Source organism: Myotis davidii, unplaced genomic scaffold (genome assembly GCF_000327345.1).
Source record: "Myotis davidii unplaced genomic scaffold, ASM32734v1 scaffold77, whole genome shotgun sequence".
Taxonomy (NCBI): domain Eukaryota; kingdom Metazoa; phylum Chordata; class Mammalia; order Chiroptera; family Vespertilionidae; genus Myotis; species Myotis davidii.
In genome coordinates, this window is record NW_006289713.1 from 5233722 (window position 1) to 5257972 (window position 24251).

General features: G+C 53.8%; 1 protein-coding gene across 5 annotated transcripts in view; it reads right to left on the minus strand.

The window, feature by feature from the left end:
• GSE1 (Gse1 coiled-coil protein) overlaps nt 1-24251 on the minus strand; it is a 436931-nt gene that overhangs the window by 85255 nt on the left and 327425 nt on the right. Inside the window, exon 1 of one of the 5 annotated variants that reach the window (XM_006762230.2) lies at nt 21492-22193. The exons of 3 other annotated variants lie outside the window; for them this stretch is intronic. In XM_006762230.2, the coding sequence (XP_006762293.1) occupies nt 21492-21528 (37 nt within the window). In that variant the 5' untranslated portion in view covers nt 21529-22193. Of the gene's footprint in view, nt 1-21491; nt 22194-24251 lie in introns of those variants that run through there. One more of the 5 variants, XM_006762227.2, reaches the window with a different exon arrangement.

The window sequence follows — 24251 nt, forward strand, 5'->3', positions numbered from 1 at the left end:
GAGTAGGTGCTCAGAGGTCCCCAGCTGCCAAGGCAGGGCTGGGGGCAGGAGGACGGGGTCCTCCCTACAGCCACCCCTCTCGCCTGCTCTGCTCTCTCTCACTGGCCCTCAGAGGGCCTTATGCCGGTGACAGCAGGGAGAAACGGAAGTGCCTTGAATGCACAGCCCACTTCTCTGGAGGCTCTTCGCCATGGTCCTGCTGTCCCTGTCCTGAGGCCCTCATCACTGGGCAGGCTGGCATCTCTGCTTCCACCATGTGTGATAGGAAGAACCTCAGAGGGGGGACTTGTGTCTGTGACTAGCTGGGCTCCTGGCTGGCGGTGGAGCAGGTCATCCCACCTCCAGAACCCATGATTTATTTCCAGGACACGCGGCTGGAGTGACAAAGCCGTGTCCACACAGGACCTGACGTCAGGGAGGGGCCTGCTCACTTGTATAAACCAGGCAGCTTTGCACAAAAGGGGTTGGGGATGCAGTGGAAGCCCAGTGACAAACCAGGGGCCCTGCCGCATGTCCCTGGGGTCGCAGTGGCCAAGCAGGACTGAAGCAGAGGTTCCCAAGGTCACACGGGTGTGGCCAAGGCAAGCCGGGAACCCAAGTTGCAACCCCAGGACACAGCTGCCATCAGCTCTCGTCCTACCTTAGGAAAGAGAGAAGCTTTAAAACTCTGTATCAGCCCTTGCTGGTATGGCTCAGTTGGTTGAACATCGTCCAGTGCACCAAAAGGTCACCTGTTTGATTCTGGTCAGGGCACATGCCTGGCTTGCAGGCTCGATCCCCAGTAGGGGGCGTGCAAGAGGCAGCGGTGGATGTTTCTCACATTGATGTCTCTTTCTCTCTCTCTCAAAATCAATAAAAAAAAATATATTAAAACACATACACACAAACTCTATAGCAGGCATTAAAACTGCCTTCATACCCGTCACACACCCCTGGGCCTTGGAACAGGGGCAGAAGAGTCTACTGGGGCTGAAGACACTCAGGTCAGCTCAAGACTCTGTGCACCCAGCCCCCAGCACTGTGCACACACAGCCCAAGACTAAGGGTGTCCACAGCGAGAGGGCCCAGGCCCGCATTCTGCTTGCTTTAAACGGCAACCTCTTTTTCATTCAAAGTCCTTTTCAGAAAGGCGAACTCTTTCTTCTTGGATTCATAAAACCCATTCATTTGTTTGCAAATTCCAGCTACATCTGAGACCACCTCCCTTCAGACGTGCCTTTCATTCTGGAATCCAAGCGACTCAGACACATTCGGTAACACTGTGTATTAAGGACATGCCATAAAAATAAATTGCATTGTAAAAGGGGCCCCTGAACAGACAACCTTGGCTCTGGGGTTAAATGTCTAATTTCATACTGTGATCCTCGGCGAGAGCAGATAAATCAAAGGACACCTGGGGCCCGGACCTGCTCCCGCAGGACTGCAGTCTGGCACAGAGCAGGTTAAACAGGGCCCGGGGTAAGAAATCTCTTCCAGGTAGCACCCCCCCTCCCCCATCGCCCCCCACATATCGCTGCTTTAATACTAGGAGTTCCTCGGGACCAAATGCTCCCAAGACAGCTGTCAGACACATTAAAAAATAGGAAGAAAACACACACACACACACACACACACACACACACACGAGGCAACGTACCAAATGCTAAAATATCATGAAAACTCAAACAGCTAAAACAAATATAACCATAAAAAAGACCGGAATCCTAGAAAAGCGATCTCTGCAATTAAGCAGTTTTCTGCTATATAGTGATAATCACCTAATTATACTATTAATGACAGTTCAACCTGCTTTGAAATAAAAGGACATTCTTCCATAACAGGATGCCAGCTGTTAGTTACAGATGTCAAACATCTTTAAAGTATTATTATTAAGGGGGGGACCAACACAAGGAACAAGTTCATATCCCCCCTCCATGATTAAAAACCCCCAGTAGCAGCCGTGTTGCTTTGCAGTGCCAAGGCCCAAGCAGGGGACAGCACGAGGGCACGGCTCCCTCGCCCACACCACACGCACTGGTGGCACCAGATGACCGAAAAGAGGGTCGGTGTATATTGTTATAGCACCTTTAATTCCTTCCAGGGAAATAATCTCCGGAGCCAGGATGTTTATGCGGATAATGGAGCTCCCTGCGGCTCTGCCAGAGCCCCCAGGAAAGCCCACTTCGCGGGGTTCCTGGTGCTGGAGAGTGGTTAGCTGCAGCCAGGTCTGGAAGAACTGCAGGTCACCCGCGGTGGTAGCAGCCCGCCCGCCCTGGACCCTGCAGACATATGCTTGGCTTATTCCTGCCAGTATTTCTTCCAACTGTGTGTGCCTTTGACATTCGGGAGCGCCAAGGTGTAATAAATATCCAACTTTGTCTTCTGACAATAGTCAGCCACATTTAATTAACTGGAGCGTAAAAAGCTGGGGAGGGGGGAGAGGGGACGCGGAGAGCAGCCACAGAGGGAGGGGATTAACCTTTTAAGCAAGCTGCAGGCTGCCGGGGCAAGGGGGCTGCTGCAGGCCTTGTCAGGAGGGAGCACTTTGATAAATCTAAAGGGGGGCCCTGGGGCTACATCCTCCCCCCAGCAGATCCTGATAACCTTGTCAGGCTAAGGAGGGCGGGGGCGGGGGGCAATGGCAGGTCTCCACGGACAAATGCCAGGCTGCCTCCCACTCAAGCTGCAGATGGGTGAGGAGGAGAACCCTAGGGGCCCACCTTCTAGGAAGCACAAGAGAAACCCACCCAAACCTCAGCAGAGCTGGAAAGTGCTTTCATTCTTTTTTTCAATCTCCATTTTATTTAATGGCCCAGAAACCGTGTGGAAAGTGCTTTCTGAAAGAACATCTGCCATGTTCCCAAACCTGCTCGCCAGCGGGCTCTTGGTATCATGGCTGAGGAGCCTTCCGAGGCGGGGCAGAGATGCCCAGAAAGGAACTATGTAGTTTCAGGATCTCTTCTGTAAGGCCACTCGGTGGCCCCCTGACCCTGAGGCCGTGTCAGGATGAGCCAGGGGCAGCTTCGTGGACTTTGGCCACTGCTGACCTGTGGGGGTTACGCCTGGGGTTTTAATGGGCTAGAAGAGGCTATCTCAGGGGGCAGGAGAGGATTTTGCAGCTGCTAAAAGGAACAGACTAGTACCAGGAGGAGCTTTCCTCACTGTGCTCAAACTTGCTGTGTGACCCTGCATAAGTCACTTGCCCTCTCTGGGCTACAGCTAAGTAACAGATACTGGGATTTTCCCAGGCTGGATGCTCACAGTAGAGCTGAGGAAAAGCATTCTGGGGGGCCATTTGTCCCGTTTACAACTTCCATGGCCGGCCCTCAATAGCTTCCTTTCTGTCCCACAAGAGCACAGGGGCCAGGCCAGCTCTGCACTAGCTGGACACCCTCCAAGAAAAACTCAGGCTCCAGGGCTGCCTGTCAGAACCAGAGAGGAGGCCTGGGTACCTTCTCCCCCCATGTAGACCAGGCCTCTCCGAAACCAGCCCTCCGGAACCTGAGCTCCTGGGGCGAACCGATGGTGCCCTGGCCAAGGAGACAATGCTGTGTCTGCCCAAGGTGTCCAGAAAACCCCACCCATAGGAGGGTGGCGGAGGTCACCTTTGTGTCCCAGCCTTCACTCCCTTTTCTATGGGACTCGGCTCTGGAGAAATTTCCCTTGAATTCCCAGGAAGTTCCCCAGAATCACATGAAGGATGACATTTACAATGAGTCCATTCTGAGCCAAAGGAGAGAAAATGCTTCCCGGGCAGAGAAGGGCAAAGCAAGTGCCGCTGCTCTGGCCTCCCCTGCTGAGATGGCCCTGGTGTTGCTATTAATAACAGCAATGAAAAGTCTTCACTTAGCTCCTTAGTGTTTCCAATTAACACGTGTCACTTGATACAGAAAAACAGTAGATCTGAGGGACATGGCTCCATTTTACAGCTGTGAAAACTGAGGTGCAGGAAGACAGTCTGGCAGCTACCCAAAAGTTTAAATGTAGAGTTATCATCTAATCCAGAAATTTTACTCTGAGGTATACACTCAAGAGAAATACAAACATACATCCACAGAAACACTTGTACATGAGTGTTTACAGCAGCATTATTCATAACTAGAGGCCCAGTGCACGAAATTTGTGCACTGATAGGGTCTCTAGCAGCTGCCGGCTGCTGGCCAGGTACTTCCTCCCTTCCCCTAGCTGGCCCCACCCCCTGGTGGAACTCCCGGACGAAGTCCAGGTGGAAGGGACAATTTGCATTCTATGCTTTTATTACATAGGACTAGAGGCCTGGTGCACAAAATTCATGCATGGTGGTGGTGGTGGTGGGGGGGTGTCCCGCAGCCGGGCCTGCATTCTCTCCAATTCAGGACCCCTTGGGGGATGTCTGACTGCTGGTTTAGGCCCGATCCCACAGTTGGACATCCCTCTCGCAATCCAGGACCACTGGCTCCTAACTGCTCGCCTGCCTGCCTAATCACCCCTAACCACTCTGCCTGCTGGATTGCCCTAACTGCCTCCACCTGCCAGCCTGATCGCCTCCAACTCCCATCCCCTGCCAGCCTGATCCCCCTAACCCTGTGGTTCTCAACCTTCTGGACCTTTAAATACAGTTCCTCATGTTGTGACCCAACCATAAAATTATTTTCGTTGCTACTTCATAACTGTAATGTTGCTACTGTTATGAATCATAATATAAATATCTGATATGCAGGATGGTCTTAGGCGACCCCTGCGAAAGGATCATTCACCACCAAAGGGGTCGCGACCCACAGGTTGAGAACCGCTGCCCTAACTGCTCTCCCTGATGGCCTGATTGCCTCCAACTGCTCTCCCCTGCCAGCCTATCGCCCCTAACTGCCTCTGCCTCAGCCCCGCCACCATGGCTTTGTCTGAAAGGACGTCCAGAAGGTCTCCGGAAGGTCTTTTGGTTTAATTAGCATATTACTCTTTTACTAGTATAGATAGGCAAAAAGTGGAAACAGCCCAAATGTCCATCAATGAAGAATGGATCAACGAAAGGTGGTCCACCCATACAATGAAATATTATTCAGCCGTAGAAACGAATGAAGTCCTGATTTACCTACAACATGAGATGAACCTTGACAACATTATGCGAAGTGATAGAAGCCAGAAACAGACGACCACAGACAGTATGTGGTGCAAACTCATGTGAACTACCCAGAACAAGTAAATCCATGGAGATGAAAAGCACATTAGTGGTTGTCCAGGGATTGGATAATGGAGTGAAATGGTGAGGGATTACGAATGGGTACAGTGTTGCTTCTGGGGTGAAAAACTGTCCTGGAGCTAGACAGGTGATGGTTGCACAACTTTGCGACTGAATTAAAAACCACTGAATTTCACTGTAAAGTGTGACTTTTATTGTGTATGAATTTTATCTCAATAGTTTTTGAAAACCCAAGAGGGACTCAGAGACATGAAAGGACCTGTGTGAGGTCAAACGCCGGGAGCCTCCATACTCGAGCAGGTATGCTTGCCTCTACATTCTGTGTGTTTTGTGCCATGATATTGGGGTAGAAGGGCATGTAATGGAGAGGCTGGAACACAGGGAAGTCATATTGCCTTTGAAATCAGGACGTCAACATTCAAATCCTGGCTCTACCACTGCCTAGCTGTGTGTCCTTGGCAACCCACTTAACTTCTCTGGGCCCAGTTTCCTCTTCTGCAAATGGGGCTGGTGATAACAGTATTGTTTGACAGGGATTGTTAAGGTTGGACGCATCAATTCATATGGAGCCACTTAAGCTCCTTGTTTGCGATTTCAGGCAACCCCATGAACAGACCTGCCATGCCCAGGACCCCGACAGTCTCTAACACAGTCAAAACCTCCTTTGGCGCTAGCCGTTTGGCTCAGTGGATAGAGTATTGGCCTGCAGGCTGAAGTGTCCCAGGTTCGATTCTGGTCAAGGGCACAATTCTGATTTCAGGCGCGATCTCCACCTCCAGTTGGGGCGCATGCAGGAGGTAACCCATCAATGTGTCCCTCTCACATCGATATTTCTATCTGTCTTCTCCCTCCCTTCCAATTTCTCTAAAACTCAGTGGAAACATATCCTCGGGTGAGGATTAGCAAGCAAGCAAACAAAAACACCTCCTCTTGCCTGCCTGGCTTGGCTTAGTGGTTGAGTGTTGACCGATGAACCAGGAAGTCAGGGTTCAATTCCCAGTCGGGACACCTGCCAGAGTTGCAGACTCGATCCCCAGTGGGGGATGTGCAGGAGGCAGCCAGTCAATGATTCTCTCTCATCATTGACGTTTCTCTCTCCTTCCTTCATCTCTCTGAAATCAATATATAAGTATATATATTTTAAACCTCCTCTTCAGTCCATGTTCCCCTGGCATCCAGGCCTTTGCTTGTGTGGAATGCCTGACATGACAGGCCCCCCGCCCTTCCAGGAAGCCCCCCGGATGATTCACAGGTAGCTTATCCTGGATCTTCTCTCACACTTGAAAGGTGTCACTGAGATCTTAAGATTGTGGGGACCCCTGAGTTTGGGGAAGCCCCTGGAAACTAAGGGAGACGAGCTGGGTTCCAGAACAGCTTCTATCAGGGTGGTGCTCCTGACAAATCACGTCTTCTGCCCTGGACAGTAAAGGGTGCCCTGTCCTCCTGGGCCTCCCAGGGTGTGCATGTGCATGTGCATGTGTGTGTGAGAGAGAAGCAGTTTGGAGGCACCCCGCTTCGGGAGATTATGTGTGTACACACATACACACAGAGATCAGTAGGATTGTTCTCCAGCGACCACCAGGCCCCCAAATCCCATGCCCTTTTACGACAGAAACCAATCTTTCCTTCGTCAAACTGTCACTTGGTGGTTTCTGGCCCCACCCCCATCCCAAGTCACTTCCCCATTTCACTGATGGGCACTGACACCGGCTCTCCAGCCTCCACACGTGTCGCTCACTTCCACCTCCTCCCTGGCTCCACATGGCCAGCCAGACCTCCATAATGGCTCCGGCCCTACCTCGCCTGTTTGGGCTCTTGTCACCTGCGAACTGGCCCTCTCTGCTTCAGTTCTTCCTGCGTTTAGTGTAATGGGTGGGACAAGTCCTCGATCCAGGGGTTCCCTATGGCCTCAAACTCAGTGTGGTGGCCACCAGCCCCACACAGCAACCGAGGACTGGAAATGGGGCGCTTGTGTGACTGAGGAACGGAAGTTCTGATTTTGTTTCATTTTAATTTATTTAATTTTACGTTTCAATGGTCACATGTGGCTAGGTCTAGACCAGGGGTGGGGAATGTGCACCCCGAGGGCCGTACAAGGCCCGAGAAATCATTTGGTCTGGCCCTGCCAAGGAATTAGGGGTGAGTTAATTAAATGTTTGGCCAAATGTAGCAGGCTAGTTTTTAAGTTGATAATTTTGTATGGCTTTCGAGCGATGTTATAAATATCCAAATGGCCCTTGACAGAAAAAAGTGTCCCCACTCCTTGTCTAGACCCTCACTACTCAAAGTGCAGCCTACAGACCAGCCACAGCAGTGCCACCTGGACCTGGGGAGGGTGCAGATGACCTCAGCAACTTAAGGGAGGGAAAGTCCCCGTGTGGCTTGTCAGGCCCCACCTACACCCACTTGAATCAAAACCTGCCCCTTACAGTCCCAGGTCATTTGAGGGCACAATACAGTTTGTGTCTCCTCCCTTCACACTTCTCCTATTTGCCCCTTTTCAAACCCACCAGCTCGTTAGAACCTGCTTCCAATACCACCTCCTGCAGGAAGCCCTCTGATTGTTCCAGCCAAATGGGAATTTCCCATCCTCTAAAGCCCCTAGAGCCATCTGCATCCTTCCAAAGCTCAGTGTAGCCCACTCATGGCTGAGCCCTGCCCCTCCCCAGGTGGCCAGGAGTTGCCTGGAAGGCATAACCTGTGACTTACTTTCGATCCTCCTCTCAGCCCCTCCCAAGCCTGGCACCCTGAGCAGGTGCACGGGAATGCCCTGGCAGTTGCAGTTGCAGTTGCAAGAAGCCAACGTCTCTTTCCAAACCAGGGCAAGGAGAACAAAATTGGTTGCAGGCTATTTGCTTTATTATTCCTTCCACTCGGCTTGCCCCACCGGTCTGACATGCTGCCTGCCTCTCTCCTAGCCCGAGCACCTGGGAGGTGACAGAGCCCCGAGTCAGAGGCATGAAACACCAGGATGAAAGGCGGGCAGGTGGAGTTATTGGTTTCAATAAGCCACGTAAAACCTCACAAGCTTTTCACAAACCTCTCTGCAGGCGGGGATTAAGTGCCACCGCTTTCCACACAGCAGGTGTCAGTTCTCCAAGAGCCTGCTAACAGCCCACCTGCAGGACCCCAAAGACCGCCCCCCCCCCGAATCACTGGTAAAGTTGGGCCAAGTGGGAGGCCTCTCTTCCCCCAGCGTGGTGGTCCCTTTCACAGCCACACACTTGGCAGCCTCCCCGACTCTGGGCTCTGAGGATCTCTCTTGACGCCAAGGCCTCAAAGGCAGACACTGACCGAGTGCCAAGGCCATCCAGAACAGCTCCACCCTGGAGGCGGCCCCCAGAACCAGCCTGTGTGTCTGGGACTCACACAGGCGACACTGAATCCCATCTGGACACCCAGCCTGCCCGAGAGCCGTTTCTCTGTAAAGCTCACTGCAAGGAACAGTCAGTTCAGTCTGGGAGCCCAGGGCCACAGTTCTCTCTTGGCTGTAACCCCGGAAGCTGCCAGAAACCTCGATGTTCTGTGTCCTCCTCTGCTAGGCGGGGGATCGAAACCTCTGCCTCCACCCGCCGCGCTCGGGCAGGAAGTGGCCTCAGCTCCGCACCGAGGCGTCTCCAGGGGCTGTGACACAAATGAGAGCAGGTGATAGCCCCGTCGAAACCCACAGGAGCCCGGCGCAGCTCGGAGGCCTTCCCCAACGCAGGTCACAATGGCAGCAGGAACTGAAGTCATCAGTTCCCAAGAAGCAGGGAAAACGCACAGTAACACAAGACGGCCATTGCCAGCAAAGGCCCCTGTGCCTGGGAGGCCTGCCCCAGAGCTCTGAGCCCCGAAGGAACTAAGATGACGATGACCATCACAATCACACTAACAACAATATCCCTAGCCGGTGAACACGGAGAACCTACTATGAGCTACACGCCATGCTAAGCACTTTAAGTGTACAAACCCTTTCAGCTTTCACAGCCAGGAAACATAACCCTCTACCCTTGAGCCATGAGTAAACTGAGGCACAGTGCGTTTGAGTGACCTGTCTGAGATCTCACGGGAAGTGAATGGCTTCTGAGTTCATGAACTCAACGGCCACGCTGTGCTGCCTTATAAACCAAGAGTTAGGTTGGAAAGTCGCTCCTGATTATCATAACCTAAAATCACAGAGGAAGGAAAAGCTAGTCAAAAGGGGATTGGCCCACAAAGTCTTCCAGACTTTGGAGCTGGCATTCCAGGCAGGGGAAACAGCCTGTAGAGGAGAGGCAGAGGTCAGGCAGACAGATGGGCAGGGCGCTGACTCCCAAGGAAGTTGGTTCCGTCAAGGAGGAGCGGACCCCAGCAGAACCACGCTGGAGATGCGAGCTTGCTATGTAGAGTAGGTTCATCAAAGGGGACCCTCCTCGCTATGGGGTCCCCGGTACTGAGCCTCAGGAGGCCTTAGAGAGGAACCGAGGCAGGGGGGTGGGGGCTTCCAGTCTTTCCAGGCAAGCATCACCATCACCAGTAACTCCACAACGCCAACAGTCTGCTGTGAAACTTGGGGGCCAGGAAGCAGCTGGCTAATACTCCCCGCTCTCAAGCAGGTCCCAGTATGGTCTCGATGCAACTGTGCTGGTGATTTGTGAGTTATCAGCCCCATCTCTGGACCAAGAAACCGAGGGAGAAGAGTGACAGGTTCCTCCTCCTGGGTAGCTTGCCCGTATCTGGGTCATGAGTCTAGTTGGCTGCTCTAGCCACTGATCAACCCCCCCGCCCCGTTCCCCCCCCCTGCTCCCGCCCTGTGCTGAAGTCCAGATGAATATTCATGAGCCGATCCAGTTCCACACTTTCATTTCTGGCACAAATTAATAATTTACCACGGAGTTTCATGAAAATCAGACATAGCTCATTAGCAGCACCCCAAAAGGCACTCTGGTCTTCCCACTGATTCTGGTGAGGGGCTGGACTTTCTTCATCGACAAGAAACAATGCCCTCCGTTTGAGAGAGAGCCCCTGTCCGTACAGCACTGGCTGGTGAACCTGAAATCGGGGATCTCACTGCCAAGGGAGACCACCTGGCGGGAGCCTCCTAGCTGCCCCACCAGAGCACCAAGGCCTGTGCCTGCAGCCTCGCCACATACGTCCTCGGGACCCTTCAGAAGCTGTGCCTGGAAAAGAACAGAATCTTCTCTGGTAAAGGCAAGGCCATTTTCTACCTGGAAATGGAGAGGGCAGGTGGGTGGGGGGGGTGTCACAGACCATTTTCCAAAGAGGCAACATCAACGCCGTCTCCATCCCTCATGCTCTCCCAACTCCTTGCTATGCCCCATCAAAAGGCAGAGCCTAGCTCCTCCCAAGTGAACCTGGGAGGGCTGGCCCGCACCTGTAACGGACAGATCGTCGCATAGTGACACCAGGGGACTTCTGAGGTAGGTCCTACGAGGTCCTGTCTGTAGCTGCCTCCTCTTTGGAGCCCTGAGCTGCCACGTCAGAAGTAAACGCTTCCCTGAGGCCACCATGTTGCGAAGAAGCCCAGCCACATGGAGGTGCTCGGACTGAGTGCCCAGCTGAGGTCGCAGCCAAGCGCCAGCATCACCTCCCGTCTCCAGTATCTTCGCTGAGGCCCCCGGCATCACGGCGCAGAGACCGGCCGGATCCCACCGAGCCCGTTCTGAATTCCCGCATCTGCGAGCACTATCAAATGACATTGTTTTATAACCACGCGTGCTTGTCTCCCCCACCCCGGGGTGTCCCGGTCCCCTGCAGACCCACCCATGAGCCTGCAACTGCTCATCTGGCCTGCCTACCCACGGGCAGGCAGTTACTGCTGAAGGAACGAGGGGTTGAAATTTGGCTGTGAGCAAAACTCCCCTGAAAGGGAAATGAAGAGGAGGGTGACACCTTTGTCCCTGGGCCCTTAAGATCCAAGATAAAGGCTGATGATACTTTTGACACTCATTCCTCAGCGGTGAGACGGTGAGACGCCTGTGTGAGCTGCCCCCCTCTCCACACAGCTGCTGGCCTGCTCACCTCACCCAGGCCTTTCTCCACTGCTCTCCAGCAGGCAGCCCCACTGGGCCCCTCCAGTGAGTTCAATTAAGACCCAGGCATTATCTCCTCCTCCCCTTCCTTTATGTTCCCTGCCTGCCCCCCTTTCTCTTGTCAGATAATCACGGGAAACCAGCAAACGGTTGACACAGTTACCAAGACAACAGAAGTTAGGACTGTCGAGGAGGTCTGAAAGCTAATCCTAAATGAATTATAGGACAAGAGTGACAAGGGGGTGGGGACCAGTGTCGGGCAGCTTCAAAGCCGGCCCCAGTGTATGAGACAAGGTGCTGTCTGCCTCTGGGTGCTGGCGGCAGGGTCTGTCACTTGCTTGAGGGTGACACTGGAGTCCTTTGGGGGTGGGGTCGGGGGGGAGGTTGAAGAAGGAATTCATTAAAGTGAAACTCTCCACTGAAGGTGGTGGGGCAATGACACCCGCCATTCACTTAGACTCAGGGGCGGGGGTTCACCCATTCAGCTTTTATGACGTGGGGGGCAGTGGGAAAGGGGCCAGGATGATCTAATCAAGGCGATTCCATTTCTTCTTTACTTATTTAGAACTTGCCATCTTGTGACCAGGGCGCTGTGCACAGTCCCGCTGGCTGACAGCCATTTCGGGAGTCTGAGCAAATCGACCCTCATTGGCCTCCCAGCCTCATGGGCAATGTCTGCCTTGCCTCAGCCACCAATCCCCGTCAGGGAGGACTCAGCCAGGTCCCTCGGGAAGGGCCCCCTCTTCTGACACCAGCCCAGAATCCAGGACACGGGCAGCATGAAGCCCACAGCTGGGAACTATTAATCCAAACAGTAATCCAAGCTAATGGTCTACAGGGCTTGGCCTGGGCTTCCGCAGATTAACTCATCAAATGCTCACAACAATCCCAGGAGGGAGGCACTACTGGCTCCACTGAACAGACCAGGAAACTGAGGTCCAGAGAAGGTGAGTAACCTGCCTTCAGCCACACAGCCAATCAGGAGCAGAGGCAGGATAGAATCCAGCGCTCTTATTCTAGCCTCCTTGCTCCTAACCAGCACAGCAGCATCGGAGAAGTTGGCTGACCTTGACCCCGCACTGGCACCCCAGGAACCTCGGCCCATGACCCACCTCCCCCTGAAATACGGGCCTCGAGCCCCCACCTACCACTTCCTTTCTAGGGGACTTTTCCTGACTCTTCTCCTCCCTCCCTCCTTGGCCTGAGGCCTTACAGCAGTGGCTCTCAGCCTTCCTAATGCCGCGGCCCTTTAATACAGTTCCTCGTGTTGTGGTGACCCCCACTCATAACATTATTTTCGTTGCTACTTCATAACTGTAATTTTGCTACTGTTATGAATCGTCATGTAAATCTCTGATATGCAGGATGTCTTTTCATTGTTACAGATTGAACATAATTAAAGCATAGTGATGAATCACAAAAACAATATGTAATTACATATGTGTTTTCCGATGGTCTTAGGCGACCCCTGTGAAAGGATTGTTCGACCCCCAAAGGGGTCGCGACCCACAGGTTGAGAACCCCTGCCTTAGAGGCATCTCACATCCCTGCTCTTTCACTCACCAAGGACTCCTCTAAAAGTTACAACCCCATTCTCAACTTCTTAGAGGCTCTGTCACCCCAGCTCAGTGTGTGCAGTCAGGCCAAAGTGTTAGACCAGTTTTCACACTTGAGCGAGCATGAGAATCCCCTGGAGATGAGAATCCCCTGGAGGGCTTGCGAGCACACAGACTGCCGGACCCCACCATGGGTGCAAATTTGCACCTCAAACAGCTCCAGCTATTACGGATGCTGCTGGCCCGGGAACCCCAATTTGGGAACCACCGAGGTGTTAGTCCACATTCAGCCTCCGCGCTCTCTCCCTTATCTCTATTATCTCTACTCACCGTCCCAGGTCCTCAGCCATGACAAGCACTCATGCTCTCCCTCACAGACCCCACGCTCAGAGGCCTCCCGCCCTAGCCCGCCTCCTGCAGGACCCCATCACTGTAAGGGGACCCCTGGCTGCTTCCACGAGGGAGGCTGTTGGAGCCATCTTCCTAAAACAGACAGGACAGCCCATCTCTACCTCCAGGCTCCCACCCCCTCCCCACACTGCCAACCTGATCCAGCCTGTGGCTCATCTCATCCGGGGTAATGACAGTAGCCTTCATGTTGGTCTCCCTGCTGCCTGCCCCCCCCCCCCACCACCACCTGGAATCTATCTCAGCCCTAAGCCAGACAAGGGGCCCACTAAAGTGCAAGTCACATCTCTCCCTCCTCTGCTTCCAGCTTTCCCACCTTAGGTCCTACCCGTCTCCCCATGGCTCATACCCCTGCGGCCACAAGGCTGCACAGACATCCTCGGGGCCTCAGGGCCTTTGCATATGCTTGACCCTCTGCCTGGGCACTTTCCCTCAGATCTTGTCAGGGCTAACACTTCCCTTTCTTCCAGTCTCCAGCCACCCTGGATAAAACAGCATCAGCCCACACTCCAGTGACCCCTGCTCTTCCCCCTCTCCTCTTCTCCAGAGCCTGCGCTGTGGGACAAAGCTCAATGTGTTTATTGCTGCAACAGGTGCTCCACCGGAGCGCGGGCCTTGGGGGCTTTGCAGCTACATTTCCGTGTGCCTGGGCCAGTGCCCACATGTCATAAACACGCGTTGAATAATCAGATGGCTGCTTTAAAGCCCTGGATTCCTACCCGCTTACAACAGAATCAAATTCATGTCACTGGCCTTCTGGCATTCAAGACCCTCCAGAATGTGACTCACACCCACCCATGGGCTTCATTTTCTACTCCGGCCAAGGTCTCTCCTCCCACTAAAACTATCCTTCCTGCCTCTCCTGGGAGGCCCAGTGTGAAGGCCACCATCTCCCAGGGCTCTGGCCCAGCCCCCTGGGGGGATTAACTGTTTCCCACCAGCTGGGCCCTGTCTGCCCTGCCTGCGCTCTGAGACCAAGGACAGGTCCTGATGCATCTGTCTGGCCTCCAGGGCCGGGCACAACGGGAGAAAGACCCAAGAGCCCAGAGCTGCTGATGGCGAGTGATGCCGCTTCTTCTGCTTGAGGTGCCGTCCTGGGTGCTCAGTGTCTAGAAGGGGCCCTGCTCAGACTTTCAAGGATGCACAGGCTTCAGAGCCCTGCCACTAGAGGGAGCTGCTGAGAAGCAGGGTGGAAGCAATGGCTTTGCTTCTCAAGTGCAGGTATAGCAAGGGTAAAGGAGGTCTCAGGTTTTCCCCCAGAGTAGAAAGGCCAGCTCCAATATCACCTCCTTTCTGTGGCCTCTCGGACACCACCTCCATGACAACCTCAAACCCTATCATCCCCTCCTCTGCACTCCCAGAAAATTCTACACAGGCCCCTCAGCACCAGCATTTGTCACCTGGATTACTCAAGCCACAACACCCCCAACAGGGCAGGATGGCCCAGCACCCAGCTCTCAACATGCCTGATGTGAACTTCACATGCTGAGTATTTTCTCACACCCACTTCACTATACTTGTTCATCCCTTACTGTATTGCCTCCTTTCCCCAGAGCGCTCCTCACTTCTAAGGCCCGTCACCAATGCCACCTCCTCTATGGAGCCTTCCTAGATTTCCTCCACCAAGGTAGTCCCGAGAGATCCCAGAGCAATCTGTCCTTGCTCATCTCCAGCCCTATTTGCTCCTGAAGCAACTTAAAGACAAGATACAGATCTCCTTCCCTGCTCCTGCCTGGTCAACACAGCACAGGGCCAGGCACCCTGTGAAGAAGGCGGGTGCTGCTACCTAGGAGGGGACAGACGTGTTTGTTCTGTGTCCCAGGAGCACAGAACTAGGTCAAATGCATGTGTGTGTTCTGTGTAAAAAGCAACATTCTGACAACCTATGGTGACATAACAGGTCCGTCAGGAAGGAGACGCCTAAGAGACCACCAAATCAAGAGAAGGGAAAGGGGGGGTGGCCATCTGACCTCTGAGGTCCCTTCTGAGCCCAATGTTCCATGACTTCCCAACCCCACAGACCATTAAGCAAGTGGCCAATTGCCCATTGGGCAGCAGTCCAGGCCTGGTCAGAGGGCGCTTCCTGTCTCGCTGCGGGAAGGAGCGGGAGGAAGACAGGGCAGCACTGAGCCCTCAAGGTCATGGCTTCAGGTGTGGCCTGGCCTCAGGACACGGTGGGGGTGGGCTCGGCCTATGGGGCTGAGAGCAGGGCCTGGCTTAACTCAAACCGGCCAGCCCCACCCCAACACTGCCTCAGCTTCCACCACAGGTATAACGCAGGCTCAGGGCAACGATCAACCCCAGCCTGAGCTGTGGAGGGCCTGGCATTGGTGGGAAAAAGCCAGAAAAATGCATTTCTCCCTAAAGACTTGTAAAAAAATTCCCACTGATTTTTTTTCCCTTTTACCCCAAGCTTTCACAGCTCTAAATATGCCACACTTAGTAATTTTACGAGCAAACCACGCTATACATCACACGGTTTTATGTTCCTAAATTAACAAAAAGACTTTAAATCTATATGGAGCTCTTTAAAGAAAAAAAAAAAAGCACTGCATCTATTTTTATTCCCTCACCCCCAAATTCCCTCTCCCCTTCTAACATACTCCCCCAGGCTCCACCCAAGCCTTCAAAATTTCTGATTGTGTAGCTGGACCACCAAGAAGAGGCAGTTCCAGATAGGGATGAAAAACTGCTTTGCAGAGGACCCCTAAGAGGGGAGTGCCCTGCCCTTAGAGCACTAACCACTGACTGACTGGCTCACTCAACTCGGGCATGAATCGTGCGCGTCTCCTGTCAATCACCCGACCGACACCCCCCACTTCTTCTAACGCCACTTCTTCAAAATAGACTCGCCCAGGCCGCTCTTTGGCCCCTTGAGTGTGGCCACGAAGTTTCAATCGCACTGTAGTGTGCGCCCGCACGTGGTATTTTGTGGAAGAGCCACACTCAAGGGGCCGCAGTTTGCCGACCACTGCCCGAGGAGATGGAGGGGCCACATCTACCGACATAACCTTGCCAAAGTCTAAGGAAGAGAATTAGAAGGTCTCTGTCTTCTTAGGTGAAAAATGCCAGGGTAGACTAGATGGCTGAAAGGGCCCATTTGCGCTTGACATGGGAGAGAAGGAAGCACAGTGGGCTGCTCCATTCACACATGTCCACATCTGGGGGATGATGGACAAGTGACACGGAGCACTGGCCTTGGAACAGGAGCCCAAGTCCAGACACTTCCTCCCACCGCTGGCTCTGTCTCTGGGAGCTGGGTGGCCCTGGCCAGCTGCCCCTCCGACCCCCCCGCCCCACTTCCTCCTGCACAGAAGGACGAGAACCATCCTTGCCTCATTCTAGGGCAGGAATCCAGGTATCATAATGACTGTTTGCTCCGAGAGCTTAAAAGAAACTTCTGACTCCAAGAGTCAAGAAGATAAGGAGCAGGAACGTTTCCAATGGGGTGATATCAGATTCCCACCCATGAAGTAAGAACAACACATTTAAGCAAGGAAAAAAATCTTAATGAGAACCAAATTGAGCAGGGGGGTGGGAACCAGACCAGGCCCCTCGGAGAAGGGCTGGGCCGAAGCTGGGACAAAAGGGCTCCTGGCTTTCCCAGCCTGACAGATGGAAATGTGGCGGCCCCTCCCCATTTCTCAGGGGTATCGGAAGATTAATTAGTGACTGGCTGGAAAGTGCTAGATGAGCGCTGAAATGCTTGTCCCCGCTGAGTTTCTGAGCTGTAAATAAGCAGCTTTCTCAATCACAACTGAAATAGCAATGCTGTCCTTTTATCTGACTCGGATCCCATTAGGCCCAACCTGCTCCCAGAACTGGCCTGGGTGGTTCCGGAGCCCACCCATGGCTGCGGGTTTCTTAGGACCCAGCAGCTTCCCAGGACCAGCTGGGCATGAGCTAGGTTACAGCTGGCAACCGCTGACACCCCTCCTAGCTTCAGCTTCCCAAGTGACACCAGGGGACTTCAGAGCCAGCAGCTGGAGGTCAGGAGTTCGGGGTTCTGGCCTGTCCTCACCTTCAGCTGCCTCTCTAACCCAGGTGGGCCTGACCAGAGACCCACACCCAGCCTCACACTGGGGCTTTCTGGAAACAATCTGGGGGGGTTAAAAAAAATCTAGACAGCTCCCCACAGGCCGTCTGGGCCAAGGTTCACTTCTCAGAGGCACCTCAGCTCCAGGCAGGGGAGGACCAACGTTCTCAAAAGCAGGTCAAAGACTGTGCAGAGACAGGCTCAGGCCAGGCTGACCCTTGGGAGGCAGCTGGGTAAAAGGGAAAATGTTCTGGGGAGACACAGTTTCTCCAAGAGCAGCCACCAACAGGCTGTGTGGCTTTGGGCCAAGCCCCAGCCCTCTCTGGGCCTCAGTTTCCTTACGGACCATCCCCATAGTGAACAGTCAATCCTTTGGGGGAAATCAGGGTCATCCAGAGTTAAGCAGGGGACTGGGGTGGGGTCAGCTGACAGCTGAGGAGTCCTCCCTCACGAACTCCAGGAACAAGATAAGGGGACCGGCAGGGCGCCACCGCCAACACCAACGGCCAATTCCCTCCCTCACTCGTTCAACAAATATTTATTAAACAGGGACTTGGAGCCAGACTGCCTGGGGTCAGAGCCCGACTGCGGCGTTTAACTGCCTGCCTGCATGACCTCAACCTCTGTGCCTCAGTTTCTTTAGCAAGTGGGATTACATTAACAGCATGTCTGGTATGGAACAGGCACCATATAAGAAGTAGCTGATTCTTCCTCCTCATTATTTTTATTTTTAATATTGTTATTATTGGTCTGGCGCTGAGCCAAGAATGAAGGACACACACACAGTCCCTGCCTGCCCTGGAGCTTGAAGTTTGGTGGAGTTCAGGAAAATGGGTAACTGGGTGCGTGCACCGAGGAAAGTTTGGAAGATTAGAGACCCCACCCACCCACTGGTCCCAGCTCCCTTCACAAGAGCCCGTGCCTCCTTCTCCTCACGTAGGAAGTGTTCCTGGCTGGATAACAATTCCCTCCGCCCCAACCAGTGAATGAACACCCAGAGACTAGACACTGTTGTGAGGCCCAGGAGCCCAGTCTAAAGATCTGACTTCAAGTCCTGGCTCAGCCCCTAAGAAGCCCATAATTCTCTGCAAATAATTCTGCCTTAATGATAATAATTACTCTAGTTATCGCTTGCTAAGCACTAACTTCGTCTTAGGCACTGTCCTCAGTGCCTTGCAAGGATTCACTCACTTAATCTCCTAACCAGAGGTCAGCAAACTTTCCCTGTCAAGGGCCAGGTAATGAATATTTTAGGCATGGCAGGCCTTGTTGCAACCACTCAAGTTTGCTGTTGCAGCAGAAAGGCTGCCACACACAATGCATAAAAGAATGGGCGTGGCTGTGTGCCAATAAAACTTTATTTACAAGAATAGGCAGCAGGCCTCGGATGGCCAACCCCTGCCTTACACTGATACTGAGGTTGATACAATTATGGATCCTACTTTACAAATGGGAAAATCAAGGCGCAAGCAGCTCAAGTCACCCAATGTCATGTCTTAGAAGAGTCAGAGTTGAACTTCAAACCTCCACTACCCAGCCTTAGTCCTGTCACCTGTCAAACAGGAAGAGCAGTGCCTGGTGCCAGCCTGACTGGGAACCGCCATGGGGATAACGACTGGACGGGCAGGTTCTGGGCCCTCACTCCCTGAAGTTATAGACTCTGTGATGGGAGCTGGCCTTGGGGACAGGACCAGGTCCCAGAGGCTGGAGAGCACCTGGGCTTCAGGCCTCCACAGGCAAGGCCCTGCCTCCCTGAGGCCACAGAGCCACAGCACCCGGGCTGGCCAGCATGGTGGGCAGCAGCCAGCTTCAGGTCCTAGCGGGGCAGGTCACTGAGCTCCTCTGAGCCTCACTTTCCCCCTCTGTGAAATGGACAGGCACCAGCACCTATCTCGGAGGGAGAGAGGGGTTTACAGGAGAAATTCCTGTGAAGCCCTGGCCAGGGGGGGCAGACAGTGGTCAAGAGAAACAGGCCACTCCTTTCACGATTACAGCTACTACTCTGAGATGAGTTAACTGAAGCCCAAGAAGCAACAGTGCTTGACCCTGGCTCTTCCCAGTCAAGCTTCTACCCCAGTGATTTTCAACCGGTGTGCCGTGGCACAATGGCGTGCGCAAGATCTTTTAAAATACGCAATACCTGACTATTTAGTCAGGGGCATTGACGTCTTTTCCCTTAGATTAAAAAATGGCAAAGTCAACACAACAGTAGCCATCCATGTGAATGAATCACAATTATACCTATTTTTTTGTCAGATATGCAAAGGATGTATTTTTTGGTGTGCCGCAGAATTTTAGTAACGTGTGTGTGTGTGTGTGTGTGTGTGTGTGTGTTCCATGAGATAAAAAAAGGTTGACAATCACTGTTGTACACTATTATATCAAAATTATAAAGTACAAAATCCTAGGAGGAGGATTAAAAAAGAGAAGACTCTAGTGGGGGGCACACCTCCTGCTCCAGGCAGACACTGACTTAGGCCGCCCTGACCTTCCACACTCCTGACTTCTCCTGACCTCCCTGGGGTCCAGTCCTGCCACTCAGGGTTTGTGCCAGCCAGGACGCCAGCCAGGGCTGATTTCCCTTAATTGCTTTGAATTTCCTAGCCTGACACTTCCGCCTTTTCTCATAGAGAGTCCCAGCGCAAATAGAAAATTGGTCGGTCACCTGATGAATAAATATGCGCCAGCAGCCACCCAACGGCAGGTGAAGTGGGATGTGGATTACAAGCACCTGTGCTTTTAAGATGCCCTGTGCTTCAGAAGATTCATTCTTGCCACAAACCTGTGCTGAGTGTCTACAAGGCAAGGCAAGCGTGTGGGGTGGGGGCTGGAGGGAGGCAGCGCTGCAGATAGAAAGAGGAAGCTCAGCTCCCATGGACCAGGCTCTGAGCTGGGAAGGACTGGGCCCCGGGTTAGAACACAACCCTGCTGTCAATTGGGGATCCCAGTTCTAATTTGGATCAAATCAGCTAAGGGCAGTGTGTGTGTGTGTGTGTGTGTGTGTAAAAATTCAGGCAGTGAAGGCAAAAGAGATGAAGAAGAAAGTGGAGACCCTGAAAAATACTCTTCCTATATAAAAGTGATGTGTAAACACTACGCATGAAATGCAGACCTTGTCAGTTCCTGGAAAGGGCAGGGGACCTAAAACGGCCACAAAGAAACTCAGAAAGAGTAAGTGTCCACATTCACACATAACAGAGAAGAGTCCTTCCTACTCCCCCGCCCCCCCTCTCCTCCTCTTGCACTCTCAACTTGGTGAAAACGCTTGCCCCAATTCAGGGCAGCAGGGCCAGATCCAGCAAAGCTGGGTCCTGCCCAGGCTCATTCCTTCCCCCCACGCTCCAGGGCCTGTGGGAGCCTCAGCCAAAGTCACAGGGGCTTCTGAACACAGAGGGAAAGAACCAAAACCCAACACCAGGGCCACGTGCACCACCTTCCCCAGCAAAACAGTTCAGACACAAACCTCCACCGTGGCCCTTTCTGCAGAATTTTAAAAGCCCTAACAGGAGGAGCCCAGGAACTTCCCCTCTCCTCCCTGCGGCACCCTAAGGTCTCCCCACACCCGGATCCATGGGTGCTCTAACTTCCATAGGAACTGTGTCAACGCCCAGGAAAGATGAAAGAAACTCGCAAATTAAGGAAGGGAAAATAAAAACAGTTCAGTCCTAAAACAAGGTCGCACAAAGACCTGCCTTCCTGACCTGCAGGTCACGTGGCCCTGCCGGGGGCAAGCCTGGTGAGTCACCCTGACCCCAGGGTCTGGAGGGGAGTGACAACAGGGCGGCGGGTGGGGCCCCGGTATCCCCGAGGCTCCCACCTCCCTCGCCAGAAACCCGTAGCTCGCCTGCTTCCCTTTAGCCTACATGTAATTATTTTTAAGGTTTCAAAGTTCAACTAAGGTGAATTCAAAAGAAGTTCCCCCAAACCCCCTGCTGTCACCCACTCTGCTCCCCTTTGGGTTGCAAGCTCGACTTGCCCCGAAACAGAAAGTTACTGGGCAGGCTTCTGTCAGCGCGCAAGAAGGTTAGGAAAACAGGAAGCCACGCCAACCACCCTCCAGAGCTTCCCCCGGCCCCCTCCTCCGACCTCGGCAGGCACAGAACCTTCCAGGGAATCCCGGGCAGGAAGGGGGGCGGGGGCGGGTGCGCGCAGAGACCGCGCGCGGGGCTGGCTGGAAGGAGAGGAAAATACGCCGCGGGACTGAGGACGGGGGAGGGCGCATGCCACCCGATCGCGTCGGCCTGCAGGAAAGTAACTTCACAGCAGCTAAAAAAAACGCGCCGGCGCCGCGCGGGACTCGGGGAGGCGCTCAGCTCACTTACCTGGTAAGTAATACAGAGGCGGCTTCAATCCAAACATGATTCAAATTAGAATTCCATAGTGGTCATAGAGGGATGAAGAAGGAAAAAAAACCTTAAAACCCAGCAATGAGACAAAAAGCGCCGTCCAAACCACGGCACTCAAAAATGTCCAAAACAATAAAATAAAGGCAGAAGAGCGATCCCGACAGCGATTTTTTTTTTTTTTTTTAAAAATCAGTGTCTTTTTTCCCCTTCCCGCTTTCAAATGACCAAAAAGCTCCCTCGGCCAGCACCCGGGCAGTTTCGGCCACCTTGGCCCTGGCAGATCCACAATGAGGTAATTGACGACCAAGCACGGGCCGGAGCCTCCGCGGCTGCCCGGTGTCTTCACCGCGTGTGTATTTTCTGCCTTTTGGACTTGAGATGCAAATAAAAAAAAGGAGGGGGGCGCACGGCGGAGGGAAGCAGGCGGGAGAGCGGAGAGCAGCGCGAGAAAAATGGGGGGGGTGAGGGTGATGAAATTGGGGGGTTAAGATCTTCAGGGATTACTCATTTGAAAGAAAAGAGAGAGAGAAGCAGCCCCCAAGACGTGCGAGTAGCAATCTCTTCTCCATTCAGCCATTTGAATGTCAAGGGCGAGGGTCAAGGGACCTGTTTCCAACAGGGTTTCACGTTCAGAACCAGAAGGAAAAAGGAAGGGGGGGTGGTGGCAGGAGGGGGTATCTCTTGTTGCCAAGGAGAAATCGGCTTTGTTTTCGTTTCCCCTTAGCTACTGGGTGAAGAGGGGCGGGGTGGGGTGGGGGGGAGAAGGAGGGGACCAGCGGGAGAGGGGAGAGGAGAAAATTAATACCCAAACAGCCAAGAAGTACCGAGGGGGAGATTTCTTCTCGTAAATAAAAGAGGCAGCGATTGCAAACAAGTCTCAGGCTGGAGGAAGCAGGCCGAGGAGCCGACTCCCCTCCCCCTCCGTCACCCCCCCTCCTCTTTTTGTTATCTCCTTGGCCCTGTGTCCCACCACTGACTCAGAGAGCAGGGGTGGGGGAAAGGAGGAGAAAGAACTCGCGGGGGGCCCGGGAGCCCGGGCAGAAGGAGCAGGAGAGCAGGGAGGCAAAAGCGCACGGCGGTGGAGAGCCCCTCGATCAATTTTCATGCAAGAATCATTATCGGTAAATTGGAAAGCTGGCTGCCTGACAGCAGATTTGTCTCCCCTAATGAAAGCGAAAGGGTAGGGGCGCAGCGGCGGGCGGTTGCAGACGGCGGCGGCTCCTTCCGTCTCTACGCGGCATCTTCCAAGTGCTCCATGCTTCGCAGGGCGATAATAATAGTTTCACTTGCGAGTTTACCCCCGCGCGGCCGCCCAGCTGGGCAGCAGACCCGGATCGGGGCCCCGAGAGCAGGACTCCCCTCTCCAAGGCTGGCGAGGGTGCTTTTGCTGGCGGCGGGGTGCTCCCCTCTGCCCTAAAGCGGGGGCCGCTTGCAAACAGTGGGCGGCTGCGGGCGCTGCCGGTTCCCCCTCCGGCTGCCCAATTCCGCGCTCTGGCTGCCCGCCCGCCTGTCCTCCCTCCCTCCCCACCCACGTCTGACAGCTGCGGGAACGGGGAGTTCACTCGCCGCCAGGCCTGGGAAGAGGATCCCCAAACCTTGCCGGGGGCTCTGGCCCGCTTTTTGTGAAACCCACAGGGGGGCTGCGGAAACGCATTCACCGGCGGGCCAGGGGTGAACTCCGAAGGCCAATGGCCTCTCACCTTTTTCTCTCAACCCTCACTCCACACCTCACCCCTTAAAAATCCCTGTTGTAAGTGTAATCAAATGTTTGATACCATCTCCCACACTCTCCCTGCACTGGTGCGTTATCAGATCCGGGAAGGCATGCTTCCAGGCAAATAAACCTAATAAATGCTATTACTGGGATTCTGCAAGCCCTGGCTGCACCATAGTAACAAGAGCCCTGGCTAATTTGGTTTAAGAAAACGATCAACTGCACAGAGTGTGTGTGAGTGAGTGTGGAGCCTGTATCTCTCCTCCCCACGCCGCCTCTCTTTCACACCAGCTCAAGAAGGCCCCATGTGATAATTCCCCAAATCGAAGGGGAAAAAACCCTGCCGCCAAACGCCAAACCACATCCTGTGCACTCATTGTCCAGCCCAGCGATTTTAAAGAGACAGGATCCATTTACCCACGCAGGGCGCGCGCGCGCGCGCACACACACACACACACACTCACACACACTTAAACGCTTGCCGCAAAGCTGCCTCTCAATGTGACAATTTATTTTCAAGCCCTTTTACCTTCGGAAGGGCCCCTGGGTGGCACAACCAGCGGAATCACGACTTGGTGACACTAAGGGGTCACCTTTTGACCCCAGATACAATCATCGTGGTTTGAGGAACAGACCTGAGCCAGCAGGTACACACAGTGGGGCACCGCGGTCACGCCAGGCTCGGGTCCCTGCCAACGCTTCCCAGCCACTGCGTAAATCAGGGGTCCCCAAGCGGCAGTCCGGGGTCCCAGCTAAATGCGGCGGCTTCAGATGACAATTGAACTCCCGGAATATGATACTCTAGAGGAGAGCTCCGGAGAGCACACTGGAGGAGATGTGGGAACCCGGAGTGCCTTCTGACCCCTCCGTGCCACTTACCAACACCCACCCACCCCCGCCTGAAAAATCCTAAATGGGCTGGGCGGAGCGCCCGGAGCCAAGGGAGGGGGGTGGCGCTCTTCGCCGCCACCACCAACGGGCTGGGTGGGTGCAGCTCGCAGGCAGCTGCGTTCTCAGCCGGC